Source organism: Nicotiana tabacum, chromosome 6, assembly GCF_000715075.1.
Source record: "Nicotiana tabacum cultivar K326 chromosome 6, ASM71507v2, whole genome shotgun sequence".
NCBI classification, from domain to species: Eukaryota; Viridiplantae; Streptophyta; class Magnoliopsida; order Solanales; family Solanaceae; genus Nicotiana; species Nicotiana tabacum.
This window is the reverse complement of record NC_134085.1, coordinates 112,709,865-112,728,108: the sequence shown is the minus strand read 5'-3', so window position 1 is coordinate 112,728,108 and position 18,244 is coordinate 112,709,865. Positions and strand designations below refer to the sequence as shown.

The 18,244-nt window shown below is 34.2% G+C and overlaps 1 protein-coding gene across 10 annotated transcripts; it reads right to left on the bottom strand.

Annotated features, from left to right (window-relative positions):
* Positions 1 to 1,202: 1,202 nt before the first annotated feature.
* LOC107779337 (flavanone 3-dioxygenase 3-like) lies at positions 1,203 to 8,386 on the bottom strand. Of its 10 annotated transcripts, none has more exons than XM_075255176.1 (6): positions 8,112 to 8,386; positions 7,929 to 7,974; positions 6,982 to 7,150; positions 2,851 to 3,121; positions 2,447 to 2,694; positions 1,203 to 1,885 (listed from the first exon to the last, which is right to left on the bottom strand). In XM_075255176.1, the coding sequence occupies exons 3-6, from the start codon at positions 6,987 to 6,989 to the stop codon at positions 1,312 to 1,314; spliced, it is 1,101 nt and encodes a 366-aa protein (XP_075111277.1). In that variant the 5' UTR covers positions 6,990 to 7,150; positions 7,929 to 7,974; positions 8,112 to 8,386; the 3' UTR covers positions 1,203 to 1,311. The 10 variants fall into 10 exon arrangements, with proteins under 10 accessions (XP_075111277.1, XP_075111276.1, XP_075111278.1 ...); XM_075255175.1 differs by having other exon boundaries at positions 6,982 to 7,139; XM_075255177.1 differs by having other exon boundaries at positions 8,149 to 8,386.
* Positions 8,387 to 18,244: the final 9,858 nt, after the last annotated feature.

Below are 18,244 nucleotides of genomic sequence, written 5' to 3'. Positions count from 1 at the left end.
CTGCCGTTTTTATCCTGCTAGCACTGCGTTATAAATTTTTAAATTGTAGGCATCATGTTAATTTCTTCAAATTTTTAATTGTTATATGAATGCCTAATTATAATGCAGTTCTAGCAAGATACTTTGGGCTAAAGACATTTGGGTTGCATCCAACTCTCAAATTTTCAGTTACAAGTGTGAAGAAAACCTCCAAACGGTTGCATATCCTAAAGCATTTGGTGAGTTCGAAAAGGCTAAACAAGTAGCCTCAAAAATTAAAAAAAGAAAAGGCAGGCTTGGTTCTATTTTAATTAAAAACTACAAATTAGGGCCTTAAACGATGTTAATATGAAGAGTCATTGAAGTGATTTCTCTAATGACATCAAGTTAGCAACAAAGGCAAGTTTCGGAACTGCTAATGGCAAAATTTAAACAGAGAGTCAGATGACTTGATTTTCGTGTCATTCTCTTACCTTTTCTCTTATTCCTTTGTTGAATAACACTGATTTGGTGTTGTGCAGTTCTATATTTAGTTGTTCACTCAAGCAGCGGAGGTATCAGGCATACCGTAATTCTTGATTATCCACGGTTGAATCAACAAGGAATTCAAGAAAATGAAGGAGAAGGTACTAGAAATTCAGAGGGAAGCTTACTTTCCCCAAGGACTTTATATCTTTTTGATGAAATATGTGTATATGATGACCTTAGTTAGATTAGCATGCTTAAAATTGTGGGGGGGAAAAGTCCAACTAATAAGATGAGTAAAACATTCTGGCAATATGAAAAAACTTTGAAAAACAATAATTGTAGTCATTGTGCTTATTCTCCACCATAATAAAAAGGAGAAATAAGCATATACTACCATTTTCAGTTGTAAAGATTGTTAGTGAATAAAAAGCAAAGGTAAAAAGTGTACATGGCCTTCAGACCGCTTTGTGCTGTTGATATACAAAAATGGTAATAGACAGATATATGATTTGAGATACAATCATATAATATACCTTGCTCACTAGTGTATTGTGATATTGAATTCATTGCCAAAAGTAATTCAGTCAATTATGTTGGGTTTCTTGCGCATGCGCGCGCACTCATAACATGGTAGAAAGGATAGCAGCGGGAATTGGACTCACATTAAACTCGCACCAATGTCATTGTGGTTTAAAGAAAGCAGCTTCTCAGGTTTCGGAAAAAGCTAAAACAAACAAACAAAGATGATCTTGATATAGAGTCAAGGAACTTAAAGCCAAACTAGTGAAAGAAAAACTAATTAAACTCATTATACAAACCATTGCTCTGTTTTTTACTAGTCCAAGACCTCTTCAATCCAAGATACTAGTTGTTCTTGAGCGTCATGAGGAAGCTACTCCCTTGTCCAATATCATTCTCATGCAGAAATTTGAGAAAATCTGAGAAGCTGCTTTCTTTATACCTCTTTGGATATTCTTCATCCTCTAACTCTTTAGCTGTCTCCATCTTCTCATCCATTCCCAAACTATGCAAACTAGAAACTGAAATTCTTGTCTTTTGAGAGTTTAAAGTAACTCTGTGTACCACACTTTTATACAAGCCATTACTTAGTACTTCAAGATGGTCACCTACATGGACTTGTAATGTACCCTGAAGATCTTGAACTGCCCTCCATTCATTATTTTGTATATCTAAAATTTCTAATCCTGCTGAGCTTTGAAGGACAATGGTTAGGATACTGTAATCTGAATGTGGGGGGAGACCAAGTGCAAGGCCTGGTTGTGGACATGGAGGATAACAATTGACAGCAATTACATTCACTCCATCTTGAAAATTTTGGCTTAGATATGTTGGACCAAGTCCTAGGCCTTCAGTGATTATGCCCATGATCTTAATGGCTAACTTTTGTACTTCCTCTGTATATTTCCCCATCTTTTCCCTGTCATTCAACATCCAGAGTTATTCCTTAAATTGTTTTGAAAATGTAAGGGGTACAATGCTTATTAACCAAGTCCATTAATGTACATACATCTGATGTCTAGGAGAGTAGATAATCCGACAAGAGGGGTTACCCAAATGGTCAGCACCCCCAACTACAATCCTGGGATCGTGGGTTTGAGTCATCAAAGGAGCAATAGCTCCAACAAAGTGGATAAATGGGGTGGTGGGGGGGGGGGGGGGGAGAGGAATAAAAACAATGAGAATAGACAATCTCAATTTTAAATTTTCTATATTTGGAAAGTCAGCTTAAACTAAGTTCAAATATATCAGCTGAAATTAAGTACTATATTAGAAATAAATATAATCGCAAACAACTAAATGCTGACATTTGAAATTTATAAACATACATGAGCCACGTGCAGCCTAGTTGACTATGCATCAAATTTAAATCCTGAAATCACCAGTCCCTAGATACTCCATGTAACAATGAATGACTAACATGCAACTAAAGTGATATTTACACAATTTGAGTACGAATAAGTTGACGAGGTATATATACCTGTAGTCTGGTGGATTTTCAGGCCACAGTTTAATCCAATCAATAAGAGGATTTGCATAGTGCTTGAGGAAGACCCTCCAGAATTGAACCTTGTCTTCACCATCCTTCAAACTCGTGCCATATCGAACAGGCTTGTACACATCATTCGACATAATTTTTTCTTTGTCCTCAGTAGCCAGGTCGAAGAAACCAAAGGCGGCTGAAAGTGCTCCATCTAGTATAGCCTGGGATATTCCGTGGTTGATAACCTTCAAATAAGGAAATAAGCAGAAACATTAATTGCAAATGACTTTTAACTTCTGTACGCTGACATGTTACAAACAAGTAACCGTCCATAAAATGAGGGATTAGCTAGTAACCAGAAAAATAGGACAATTTATCTGTTACAACATCTTAATACTTACGTGAAAGAAACCATTGCGGCGACAAGCATTAGCAATGTCTTGGATGATTATTGATCTTTGTAGGGGATTATCATCATTCATACCAGCCAAATCAACCATTGGGACATTTGCAAACTCGGACTTCAAACTAGGCCGTTGTGAAGGTGGCATCATGTAACACTTTGGGACATAGGATAGCCCCTTCTCTTGTGCAGTTTCCCCAATTGGAAATGAGCTTGAGCTTTCATTATCGTCGGCCATCCCAAAGCTATAGGCAAAATATGGATTATTGCTGAAATTGTATACAAGAATGAATGGTATATTAACATATATAAATGTAGACGTACTCATGGGTATTTACACTTGTGCTAGCTGCTTATTGTGACGGTTTAGATATGCTTGAATTGAAAACAGAACAAATGAATCCTAGCCAAGGTGAGTGACCTAATACCATTAATTTACAAATTGAAGTATCCACTTAAAGATATCACCTTCCCAATACTAAATGTGCACGCATATATACATCCATGGTTGAAGCTTCTGCATAAGTCATGAATCATGACTCTTCCTCCACCACCTCACTTGGATTATCCGTGTGGATATGGATTGGCTCCAAGAGGAGGTCCCGAATTCCCGAGCATCTACTTAACATAATACTATCGAGATATTATATATATGCATTAACTATGGTTCATTTAATTGTATACATGTTGCGCGTTTAATGTTGACTCTGTTTTACTACAGGAATTCAGGGTGTCCATCCACGGAACAGCTGCGCGTTTTGGCTCAAGGGTCTTGTCCATGTTCATCTACAAATAAGACATTATTCACCTTTATACCTACGTAACACAAAAAAAGGCTGCTGCATGTATCAAGACCCTTGTTTTGCAGTACTGATATCATGGTTGCTGTCATTTTCAAGATTTTGGAATTTTTCAACTGATCTATTGATGGATGCTTACGAAGCAGAATACTATGGCTTTGTTTCAAAATAGAAGAGACAACTTGAAGCTTTTTTGAGTTTGCATATCTACTCGATAAAATTTATTCGCATTCGGGTGTTTGTAACAAATGAACGTGACATGTGTCCTGCATATGAAGTTATTTAACTTGGGTTAAATTTTATCACTTAATCAAACGTTAAATGATATGTATTGTTACTTTAATTTGTGGATGTTGTAACCAAATTATTTATTTGGTACAACTATTCTATGGTAAGCTGCTCCGTGTAATAACAGCGTTGGATCCTGAATTTTTGCGTTTTTTTTGCGACAGTCAAATCCGCAGCCTTTTTTCAGTAAAACTAGGTTCGGTTATCCGGATTCCGAGTTCAAAAGGCGGCTGCTTAACTATTTCTTTCGAAAGGAAATACTGCTGATGGAAGCATTTAATATGGATAGTGGACATATTCATTTGAGTACATATATAATATACTAGAAGGGGAAGCCCGTGCTAAGCACGGCCCAACATGTTAGATTTTGATCAAGGTTGGCTTGTATGTGAAGAAAATCATAGCTTATGGGAACTCATACCATGTAGGAGAAAATTATGGTAATTAAGCACTACACGTCGAGCTGAAGAATAAGTACTTCATCAAAAGTCTATAATAGATGTTCCTAAAATATCAAAGGGACAACTGACATTGCAGATCAAATATTTACAGTCCTTTTGATGGTGTTGCCACTCAACATCTAACTCCAACTCCAAATGAAAAAAAATGTTGAATTAGTGCGTCTCTTTAGTTCTCACATTTACAACATAATGACCTGTTATGACGAAGTTAAAGTAAGAGATTATTATGTCTGAAAGAATGTATTAACAAAAAAAGATATAGAAAAATATTATGTAAAACGGAAAGTGTGTAAGAAGCAGTACAACTAATGAAAACTGCAATGTGAAAAGGGAAGCATATAAGAAGCATTCAAGTAATAACAGTTTCCATCCATCTACTAATTGTAGAAATCAGGTCTAAAGAAGTTGAAATGTATAAATAGAAAAGAAAATCAAAAGCTTTTTCTACCCCTCCAGTTTCTACCACTACTTTCCTCAACATGTCATAAATAAGCCTAGATTAAGATTTTTTGGCCTAATGGTTCCATGAAAAGTAGGAATGTTGTTGGTTACTTGAATTTGCCCTTAATGAAAAACCTTATTCAGTCAAAACCTACAAAGTGGCGAAGTGGAATGCATATTTTTTTTAAACTATATTTAAGAGAACCATACCGTATAAACACCATCGAAGAAAGATGATAAAATGGTGCTTATGGATGAAAAAAACAGAAATCATGAAAAAGTAACTTCATTTGGTTGTTAAGGAACTTTTCTTCTGAGAAGTAAAATATTTGTAATTTAATGATGAATTCCGGTCTTTGCCGTAAGACTGTAGTTTGCAGTTCTTTAAGAGAAATGATGCTTCCTTCTTGAAAAAATTCCATAAGAAAGAGCGATCTATTTGGGAAGTTTTCGGAAACAAAGAAGCTCTACTGTTAGAAAAGAAATGAAAGTGACAACAAAGTTAGAATTCTTCTACAATGAGGAAGTATCTGTATAGCTCGATATACACAATGAGGAAATCTTTTAATAGCTCGATATACCCAAGATGTTTTCAGCCCTTTTGTATAAATGTATTGGACTAATGTTGCAGGTATCCAGCACATGAGAGGCAAATCACACAAGAAAACATATAATAGAGTAGGCTAAGATCACCAAAAGTTGATACTCTGCATGTTCATGCATCAGATCGCTTAAATAATCTAAAACCTGATGATCACAATGAGATTCAGTGGAGAATTTAGCACTTTCTTGACTTAGTGACTTTTTTCACCTGATTAGTATATAAATATCCTCTAAAACGTTTTGCTCAACCCCCAGAGTCTAAATTAGAATTCAAAGACAAGGTACGAAATTCTGCAGTTAGAGACATAGCATTCAGAGAAAAATCAATAAATATGGGTGAAATTATGAGATACAGATCAAAGCTATAGGACTATTACCATAACGTGATCAATCTTGCTTTCTTTTTTCGATCAACTCTCTTCCCCCTCCCCCCTTCACATGTTTCTGTGCTTGAGAACATTGATTAAATGTATTCCCTAAATTATAACTCATCCAAGACTTGTTTGATCATGTCTATATACCTTGGCTATAAAATGATTGTGTATTCATGTAATCCTTTCAAGGATGCATTACAGGCATATGTTCCTTCGCTAACATCGATTTTCCACAAATTATCAGGCTTTTAGCAGGTAGCTAAGCCTTTTTTCCGTGTAGTTCTCTGTTGTCATTTTTATACTTGGTAGTATGTTAAGTTAGTGGTCTACAGAAGCATTAGGTGACTTAATTACTTAAATGGTGATGCAAAGATACTGAAAAGTAAAATATAGGAACTTGAGGAGACATAGATGAGGGAAAACGTATATGATTAAGAATATAGAAACCAGTTTAACAAAACTACTGCAGAATATATTCAGCTATAAAGGCAAAAGCTTCTGTTATAAATCAGAAGGCAATGAGAATTGGTTAAAAACTCTAAGCTTTTTATTTTTTCAGAATGACATAAAGAATAGGAGCACGTAACTGAACATCTACAAAATAAAGAGTGAGCAAGATGCTTGGTTAGAAGTAAAGAAAATTGAAGAACCAACTGTGACTTTCTACCAACTGCTATTTTCAAAAAGAGAAAGCAGAAGATTTGACTACCTTAGAGGTTGTCACTAATGTTATAACTCTGAGAATTGAAATGGTAATCAAGATGAAAATTCAGCTATTTGTATGCATTAACCAGTACTTGAAAAGAGCTTGTCCACATATCGATCTTGAATCTAACTTATTAATATCTGGAAAGTGCTTTGGAAGTTGCATTTACAAAGAATTAGAAGGAAGTTGGAGTTATCTCAAGAGTATAGATTATGGAAGACTATGTCATAAGCGCCAGTGTCAGATATAGCATATATAACTGATTTAAAAGAAAAACACTCACCAAAGTATCATTATATTCTCAAGAATCATATCTTTTCAGTGAAACCAGAATCTCTAATTTTTATGTACTTAAAAAACCGATTGACAAAAAACTGCATCATTGGACTGAAAGGATAACTATTTAAGCTTAGTTAAACAAAGTTGATTGTATACATAGAAGATAAATAAAATTACCTATTCATCTTGCAAAAACAAGATTCTGAAATTTCATCTTTCTCTCAAGACTTTCTCGTTCTCAACTTCTGTCCAGAACTTTGAATTTTGCATGTCCAATCAGGTGTAGCTGGTGTTACTTGATTAATGTTATTTCCTTTGCCATGATGTTTTGATACCTGTAAATTTTCTTCAATAAAATATATGTATATGTGTTATACATCTCAAATTCATAAAGATATATAAGGCTAACAGAGCAGAAATGATCTATTATGCAAGAAAATATAAATTTCTAATCCAATATGTAGAAGTTTCTTCATACTGAATAATCATGTATACCTTGGTGAGAAATGTCCAACTAAGTAAATGCAGTATTTCCTGAATTGCACCTTCATAAAAAAGGATAGGACACATATTGTGCAGAAAAGAACAAAAGGAGAAAGAAAGACACTAAATTAACTCGAGATATTTTACGTTTTTAATATAGACAAGATCAATCACAAGATTGACTTGCAAAAATGCCTAAGTTACATATGAAACGATAAGGAACTAATAAAATAATATTAAATATCAATTGAATGAAAAACAGAATGTGAAAAAAGCTTCATCTTAGAAATTTCTAATTAGAATCAATTGAGTTAGCAAATCTAATGTGTCTACAATTTTTTTTCTTTTATCTTAATTCAAATCATTTAGGCAATGTTTCCACTATAACACAAAAAAGAATACAAAGGAGCGGTCAAGCTGTGAACTCATTAGATAATTCTAGGATATATTCAGGTAATAACCCAAGTTTTCCTTCAGGTCCCCACCTTTCTTCTAACTAAAAAAATGTTATTCACCTTTCTTTATGCCAAAAAATTAATTATATATGGCAATAGAAAACGACGAACCAACAAAAAAACAGCATATACACATGATTTTTGAAAAAAAACCACATGCATACTAAAGGAAGAACAAGCTCTTACCGAACCATAAAATGCTGACTGAATCAAGACATCTCTGAGATTCATCCTAGAAAAAGAGTATAGATTCATAATTAGATGATTTATATGTCTATATTCACTTTGACTTAAAAGAGAGAGAGAGAGAGAGAGAGAGAGAGAGAGAGAGGAAAAAGAGAGAAAAAAAAAAGAAGCAAAATTATGCACAGAGTTATCAGCAATTCAGCATCTTCAAAGTTAATACAGTGAATAGTCTCCTTTTTCAACTGAAATTGCACATCCCTTTGTCGCTTCTGAATAGTGCCGGAGTTTAGAATTTTGATTGGCTTTCTCTGCTTTGATTTGATATTTTCTGGAAAAATTGGGGGTTATCTGCATGGAGATACAGAGAGGAGAGAGCGAATAGGGAAGGATAGAGAAAAGAATAGCGGAAACAGAGAAAGACAGAGGCGTCATTAAGAGAGTGTGATCCAAGAGACCCAAATAATATTATTTTGCATATAAAGTGCTGCACGTGGTTTACTTAAAATAGAGTAGCAGCACACGTGTTGACGGAAGAAGGACAAAAGAATTCAAAAACCAATAAAATGTGTCCAGGTCTATAGTACAATTAATACAACATTATGTACAATGGACTATTGTTGTGTTCGTGCACCTCTTTCTACTTATATATAGTAATAATGTAATTGTTCCACATTCTTTGTAACTTAATTTTATACCTTTATGATATTGATTTTGAGCTCAAAAAATTGGAAGGATTTTACTGCTGATCAAATTGAATAAGATTATCCCTCCAACTTTGCAGAAAATATCCAAAATATCCAAGTGTAGCAAGAAAAAATTAATTAATAAAAAAGAATGATTAAATTGATGCAAAAAAGCTATTAAAAGTGTAAATTTGTGTAGGAAATTTTGGGTCCACCCATAAGGGGTGCTTTAAGACCCAATAAGGTTATTAGTTAACTCTAGTATTCCCTTTGTAAGTACACTTATAGTGTACATTAAAATATACCCTGAGCAGTATTTTTCCCCGCGCTCTTTCTCTCTCTCAATCCAGACGAGAGTTTAGATTGTGATTTAGGGGGTTGCTCTGTCATAATGTGACAACCACCATCGATCAGTGATTCCAGTCGTGGTTCATTCTGTTCCGCTTCCGCTTCACGAAAAACAAATAAGTTCTTGTTTTATAATTTACACGCCAAATTAATGTGTTTAGTTTATCGCGTTCCTACATTGGTATTAGAGCCACATACTAGCTTTCTAGTCCGAAAAATAATAGATTTGTTCTGTCTTTTTGGTGAAACAAATAAGCGTTTCTGTTTTGTTGTTTGCAATTGGAATGAATAAAATAATTTTGTTACACTATTTTTAAATAAGTTTTTTGTCACGACCCAAAATCTAACATGTCGTGATGGCGCTTATCATGGTACTAGGCAAGCCGACTACCCAGACATTTCCAACACTTTCAACTTTGAAATATAACAAAACAGTTTAAATAAATAGAAGTCTCATAAAACGGAATAGAATATCACAACTCAATACATATATTTTTCCCAAAACCAGGGTGTCACTAAGTACATGAGCATTTATACCAATATAGAGTCTGAATCACTGTCTAAGAAACTGAAACTGAATAAATAAAACTGAAGGATAGGGGAGGAGAGTCAAGGTTTGCTGACGCCAAAGCAGCTACCTCAAAAAGATCTCTGAAATATTGTACGACTCTCAGAATCGGCATCCACCGTATTTGAAAACATACAGATCTGCGCAGGAAGTGCAGGGTGTAGCGTGAGTGCAACCAACTCAGTAAGTAACAAGTCTAACAATTGGACTAAAAGTAGTGACGAGCTTAACAGGTGCAGTCCAACTACAAGATTACAGTACGAAAATGTAGACATGCTTTCAAATTTAACATTTAAAGCCCAAACAGGTAAATCATGTCAACTTCAATTTAAACAAGATATGGTACAGCTCCGTATCTACATGACAGTTATATATGCGAACTAAAATATAAAGAAAGAAATGAAATCATATGCATACTCTCAGAGAATCAGTCATTAAGTCATCCCATTCACTCCATCCTCACGGCCACTCAATCCTCCCAATCGCTCGACGCTCACGCTCGGCACTCGCACTCGGTAGGTACCTCCACTCAATGTGGATGTGCAGAATCTGGAGGGGCAATTCCATCCCAAGTGCTATAATAAGCCAATCATGGCATGAATAAAATAAACATGCTGTGACGTGCAGCCAAATCCCATAATATCCTCACAATCATGTGCTCAGTCTCACTCAGTCATCAATCTCTCCAGTCTCTCGAGCTCACAAGAATCATGATAATCAGTCCAAACAATGATGATATAATGTATAAATGGATGACAGTAGAAACTGAGATATGATATGTAAATAATAGATGTGACTGAGTGTGTGATTTCAAATTAAGTAATTAATTCAAAATGTAATGTGACCTCTGTAGGTCCCAACAGTACCAACATATAGCCTAAGCATGATTTCTAACATGACTTGCAGCTCAATTTCTCTAACATATGGAGAATATACGAATACAACATGATTATTCAACTATACAGTTCCATGGAATTGACCGAGTCACAATTCCTACGGTGCACGCCCACATGCCCATCACCTAGCATGTGCGTCACCTCAATACCAATCACATAACACGTAAATTTGGGGTTTCATACCCTCAGAACCAAGTTTAGAACTGTTACTTACCTCAAACAGTGCAAAACTCTACTCCAACATGCCCTTGCCTCATGAAACGGCCTCTGAATGCCTCAAATCTAGCCACAAACAATACGATACAATCAAACGAGCTAAAGGAATCAATTCCATGTGAAATTTCTAAGTTCTTAATCAAAAGGCAAAAAGCCAACCCAAAAGTCGAACCCCGGGACCATGTCTCGAAATCCGATAAAAGTCACAAAATTCGAACACCCATTGAACCACGAGTCCACCCATACTAAAGTTACTCAAATCCGATACCAAAATTCGGCCTAAGAACTTTCCTCCATTTTTTCCCAATTTTCCAACTCAAATCACTAATTAAATGATGAAATCAAAGACATAAATATGGAATTTAACCAAAACTAAGTAAGAATCACTTACCCCAATCACTCCCTTGAAAATCTCTCCAAGAATCGCCTCCAACCGAGCTCCCAAAATCAAATTTGTGATATGAATTCAAACCCTAGTTTTGAAATATTTAAGTTTCTTCCCAAATGTTATGCATCGCGATTGCGGGACCTGCATCGTGATCTCAAAGAACAAATAATCACAGCCTCCAAAATAGTATACACGAATGTGAAGACACTACCGCAAATGCGGTGCTTACCCGACCTGACTCTTCGCGAACACGTGCACAATTACACGATCACGTAGGCTTAAAGCCTGATGCTCCAACTGACCACTCCTCTACGCAAACGCGTGAATCTTCTCGCATCCTTGTGACCTGAGAATCTCAAAGCTTCACGACCGCTGGCCTAATATCGCAAACACGAAGAATAAATTACCACCTGCCAGCAACGACTCTTCGCGATCGCGAAAGTGAAAACTAGATACACAGATATCAGCAATCCAACAAAGTCCAAAATGAAGCCGAACTTGATTCAAATTACACTCGAGGCCCTCGGGACCCCGTCCGAACATACCAACAAGTCCAAAAAATCATACGAACTCGGTCGAAGTGTCAAATTACATCAAATAACACTCAAGCCTAATGAACTTATGGACTTCCAACTTCTACATTTGACATCAAAATATATCAAATCAAGCCCGATTGACCTCAAATTTTGCACATAAGTCACAAATGACACAACAGACCTACTCCAACTCCCGGAACCCCAATCCAAGCCCGGTAGCCACAAAGTCAACTCTCGGTCAAACTTCTAAATATCCAAAGCTTCTAATTTTTCAACTTTCGTCATCTCAAGCCTAATTCAACTACGGACATCCAAATCACTATCCGAACACACTCCTAAGTGCAAAATCACCCAACAAAGTTAATATAACCATCAAAACTCTATTTCGGAGTCGCTTACACATAAGTCAATATCTGATCAACCTTTTCAACTTAAGCTTTCTACCTTGAGACTAAATGTCTCAACTCATTTCGAAACATCCCGGAACTGAAACAAATACCCCGACAAGTCACATAGTAACTAATAAGCAAAAAATAAGCAGTAAATGGATGAACGGGGGTACAACTCTGGTCACGCCCAACTCTAGTCCTAAAAAGGATAATCGATCGCTGCAATTATAATTCGGTCTAAAAGTCTGAAGTCGAATCCCACAGAGAAGTAAGGCTTAGCTGCAGTTGTTCAATATTGCTAAGAACCACAAGTCCAAATAATTTTCTAATTATAGAGATTATAATATTTATTTCTAACTAATTAACTAACACTATTATAAAGCAGTAAAATTATCAACTAACAATGATAAAATTTGAGAGAAAACTAAGGAGGTCTAGAGTTAAGATTTCCCCAAATATTGGAATCCTTCCCGCTATGTTTTCAACAATTTCGCCTATGTATTCTCTACGATCAGTGAGCACTTTAGATGCCGTAATTCTCCCTCGAGCAACTACAATAATTTACTATGCATATTCTTTCGAACTGCGCTAGTTGGCTTTATCTAACCGCTCATTATGACCACGTCAAGGCTTTGTTATTTCTAAACCTACCTTTAAACCTGCTGTATTAATTTCTCACATACGTTAGGAGTGACGTTGTTCAACAACCACCTAAATATGTATCCTTTCTCAAGTAACACATAATAAATATGCACAGTCAATCGATGACCATTCAATCAACAACAATAAACACGTAGTTGAACAAGTAGAGAAATCCAACGACTCAATTATATAAAAACATAACAAGAATTTATCCTACAAAAGGTTCTATCAAAACCCTAGATAACAAATTAGCTATTCATAATAGTATGTAAAACTACAATACTAAAATTCATAACCAACAATGAAAAAATAGGAAGAGGAAGGAAAAACTCGTAGAAGAATTCCTCGCCTTGCTCCTATTGTGTCATTGCCTCCTTAGGTCGAATATGTGTCAAAAGTATGTCCAACTTCCTCAAAATACCATTTTTCCATGTATATGTACCATGTAGGGTCGGACCCAAATAATTATACCTTCTCATATGCGAAAAAGGATAATTTTTCAGGTCTGGACGCTCGCAGTCGCGGTCCGGGGGCGGTATTTTCCCAGTGCACTGCCTCGATCCGTGTTCAGGTCTGCGGTCGCGGTTTCGACCGCATTTGTCACCCTGTTCCGTTTGGAATTTGGAAAGACATAAAACATGAAAGTTGTAGCACTTTGAGTTAGCTTTCCAACCATATATTATATAGCCCAAAATGGAGTTCTGAGCAAAAAGTTATGTGTATTTGCTAGACAGTGCGCAATATGCGTACTCGATTCTTCGTTTCGTTGCTCTATCATCCGTTGATCCCCGATTACGATCCCGGCTTAATTCCTTGGGCTTTTACTCACACTTCAAAGCTCCAAATCACTTGAATTCATTCCATAATATCTATATAGCTCGGAATCACTCCTACAAGCCATAAACCACACAATTAGTGCAAAACACAAGCGATTAAAGCGTAAACTCAACTAAAGTGCAGTAAATTAGAGTGTAATAATCAACTAAAATACGTAATTATAGCCTATCATCAAACTATCAAATGTCTGGCTGGGTCGTTACATGTTTAAATCAGTGTGTTAAGGTTTGAACACTGATTCTGAGAAAATCAGAATGATTTTTCGTTAAATCTGGTGTTAATCACTTCTTTGTAACTAGTCTTAGGGTACGTGCGTTGCACGTGTATTTTATCTCAATAAATAAAAACATTGAAACATTAAATAAATATTATATTAAATTTTTTGTTTGAGTTTAAAATTAATGTTAACAAAAGTGTAAATTTCTAAAAATGATGATTATTGATCCTATTTAGCTAATTCAATAAAGTAAGAAACTCCATTTATAAGTCCTTAATCTTCTCATTCAAAAAAACTGATAAAAGACAGTTTTTTTTCTCACGACCAAAATGCAATTATTTTATTTCCTTAACCAATAAGAAATACAACAATAATTATTTTCAAAAGATTAAAAAATGCTATTGCAAATGTATTGGATTCAATTCTTATGCTTTAATTAATCCGCTCTTCCTTAGTTTTGTAAGTGACTTTCTTTCTCTGTCCTAGTACATAACTGTACATTTGAAAATTTCTTTTTACGGAAGTAAGGGTCGTCTGGTACGCGAACTAAATTATACACGTATTATAGTCCTGGGTTTATAATCCCTACACTAATTTATCCCAGGTGAGAGGTGAGATAAAATAATACCAAGTTTGATGGGATAATATGGAATAAGATGGAATATCAAGGATTAAATATAGGACAAAGTTTATACTATGTTTGATTGTTAGTATAAATATATTCTGGGATAAATTTATACCACCAACCAAGCATAGTATAAATTTAGTACCTCACTTTATCCCGGTACCAAACGACCCCTATCATGTAATTTCTTAATGTTAATAGATTTGAAAGGATATATTAATTATGAGCAAAAGTTGAAGTTTATGTTAAGAAAATTTTAATTTTGACACATATTATTAGTTACACACCTAACTTGTTCGTAGTCTTAGTTACTCACCCGAACAAAGAGCATTGACACTCTCATTTAGGCGAGTAAGAGTGGAAAAAAATAATTAATTTTCAGATCGGGTATTTTTCGTCATTATCACATAGTCATATACAATATTTATTGGTATGAATTGTGTATTTCTTCTTGCTTGTTCTTAATATACAATGCATATCTTATTCCCATTTAATTTTACATTTTTAAATTTTTTATTTGGAAACAATTGCCATGATTCAATCGTGTATTTCTTTTTTGGGTCAAATTTGTAATAAATCTTAACTGAGACTCCTTCATTTTAGCCAAATAAATTTTTTTTATCCAAAATAATGGACTACCAATAATGTATTTCTTGTTATTTTTCATTAGACAAATGACTATTTATTTTAATTGTATATTTTTATTTTCGAGTCAAATTAGTAAAAAAAAGTTGGTTAGAGCTCCATTATTTTTTTGCCTTATAAAATATGTACAACCAAAATAATGAAGTTGCAATTGTATACTTTATTTTTATTTTTCCTTTACATGCAATAACTATTTATTTCAACTGTGTATTTTTTTGGGAAGAAAAATATGTAAATATACTTGCTGAAAGCTCCATTATTTTTTGTGAAAGAAAAAGTATTAAGCAAAATAATATATTTATTTTAACTGTATATTTCTTCTTTTTCAAATAAATTCATTGACGTTTAGACTGAAATTTTATCATTTAAACCAAATAAAATAGATATATTTAGTTGCTAAATAAAAACTTACTAATTAAAATTTTAAGGATACCAATTACTTTCATTTGAAAGGGAAATAAAGAGGCAAAATTGGTAAGAAAACAAAAATTACACAATGTTTTAGCATCGTTGTTCTTATAGGAAAAGAAACTTGCTTTCTATACTTTTGTACTTCAAAAATATTTTTTGTTGTTATTGGGAAAGATATTTAACATAAAATTTAATATCAAATAAAATAAAAAAAAATGAACAAATACTTAGAGAAGCAAAATTCTCAATTCAGAACTAAAGTAGAATAAAGCTCATTAATTTAAAAGGTAAATAATTTATAGAAAGTAAATCTTATTTGATTTTTGTGTCCTAATTATTAGGACTTCTAACGTGACAAATCAAATAAGGAAAATTCTAATGAACAATGTTTTAATTGATTTCAAAGTGTTAAATATTAGAAAATAATTATGTGACTATTTTGTCTACTGTAAATTTTATTTTAAAAGGGTAAAAAATAGGAAGATATTTTGCTAATTGACTTCGTGCTTTTAATATAGTATAAATATAGATTAAAACTGATCGATCAAAAAAAGAAGGAAAAATGATTTCCTTAAAATTATAATCGATCTGTGACCCACCCGTAACACCGCTGTAAAATATTGCCCAAGGCTAACGGCCGATGGCTGCTGGTGACGTTCGTCTCCGCCACAGATTGACAATCGTCTCCAAAAGAGCATTGATTAGAAGCTATGGCTTCCCGTTGAACCACTGTCGGAAAAAGTTATGGCTTCCGGCGAGTTACTGTCGTAGACAAATAATTCTTTTTGAGTTTGGTGCTCCAAGAATGTCTATAGTATGGAGAGGAAAATATCTACCAAAACAATTATATTCCTCTCTTTAGTGGTAGAACAAAGGAGTTTTATGCTCCAATGTCAAAAAGACAAAGACGTCAATGGTGAAACAGAAGGAACAAGGGTTCTTTCAGTTTTTTAAGATTAAAAAAGATGGGGGGATTTTGGAGCTTCATGCTCCGGTGAATATCGGCGGCCAACTAGAGTGAGGAAGAAACTTTTCCAAACCCTTACATACTTTAATAATGTATAAAATAATAAGAGGGTGTACTTGTTTATTGGGCTTCAGTAGCTATTTAACCAATTTACTTAAAAGGGAAATTTTGAGAAATCACTATATTTTAGTAGTTATTAGCTAGTTGTAACTGTCATTTACTATATTACTTCTTATAGCTATATTTTCATGTTTTTTAGAGTGTATTCGATGTATTTAAGCTACTGTATTCATGAATACAGTAGCATTTAATAGGGGATTACAGTTAGACAGATTATTGTATTCGATTGTATTCACGGTGTGAAACAAGGGATTACAACTAGACATATTATTGTATTCAACTGTATTCACGATATGTATTTATGAATACAGTAACGTAAATAGCGCAATTCATGATCTATTCAGTTGTTTTAAATGAAAAGTGAATCAATTAACATAATAGACTCCAAATATAACTCAACAAGCTCAATTATAACACACAAAATTTGTATTTTCAGTTATAGAAAACATTCTCAACCGAAAAATACTCCAAAAATATAGCAATCTTCAGATTAATACAATATTTTTTCTATTAATACAATAAAAGCAATTTAAATACATATATACATCTGAATACGTAAATTATATTAATTAAAAAAAATATATGAATACATTTATGGAATACAGCGAGACAGTGAATACAATGAAATACAACGAGATACATTGAAATACAATGGAAAAAAAGACAATGAAATACATTGAAATACAGCAAGATATATTGAAATATATTAACAAAATCTTCAAGTGGCCACGATTCTAACTCGAAACGCCATTGTTCCTGTTACCATAATACCCTCACGTGCGCTTCAAAAAACCTATTCTTTACAATTGAATTTGAATGACATTTGTGAATTGGAACGGAAAACCCAGATTGGGCAGAACCCTAGAACGACGAAGAGAAGAGTAAATCAAGAGATTTATATAGAGTTTTGTTTCTCGTGATACAATGGGCCAAATTTTTGGACTCGAAACGCCACTGTTCATCGGATCTGGCCGTTCGGAAATAACTCGTCGGCAGAGCTCATGGATCCATTCGCATTATTAATTTATTAACGTTGCTTATACATGGATACGAACCCAGTAAAAGTAAAGAAAAATAGTGACGTGTCTGTAGGTCACACTTAGCGCATAGCAGCAACAACACCTTAAATTGATGAAGCTTGCCTCACGGTCTTGCCAGTAAATGCGTTGTGAAATATGTTGTAGGCGCAGAATTGACTCTACCGCAGAATCGGTTTCGGTTCCGATCTGTATTTGGGAGAATCGTGGTTTCGATTTGTATTTAGGAGAATCATGGATGTATTCATGGAGAAAGACTAGAGCTGAGAAAGAGAGGGTGGAGAAAAATCTGAAAGAACGAGAGAGAAAAATAATACAATGCGTGTTTTATGACTTTAGAGTAGGAGTTGACCATAAATAGATATTTGGTTATAAAAACCAAAATGTAGCTATAAAATATAATTTTTTAAAAGAGTATTTACTTAAAATAAATAAGATATCAATCTTTGCTATACGAGTAAAATTTCTACTTAAAATCATGATAGAGACAACAGCATTAATGGGCTAAAGGCCCATCTCAAAATAGTTAAAAATTTTGAGTTTTTGCTATGTTCTAAAATTGATAGACCTAACAAAGGCTCTAAGCATCTTGGGCTTCAAACGTATGGGCCTATTACATGGTACATTAGTGAGGGCCCTATTTTAAGATTGGTTTATCTTTCTATTGGACTAAAGGCCCATTTTATGTCTTGCATAATATTATTGGGTTGTCTGTTTTTTATTAATTTCAGATTTTGAAAATTAGTCATATGGACTTAAGTTTCAGAATATAAATTTAGTATTTATATTCT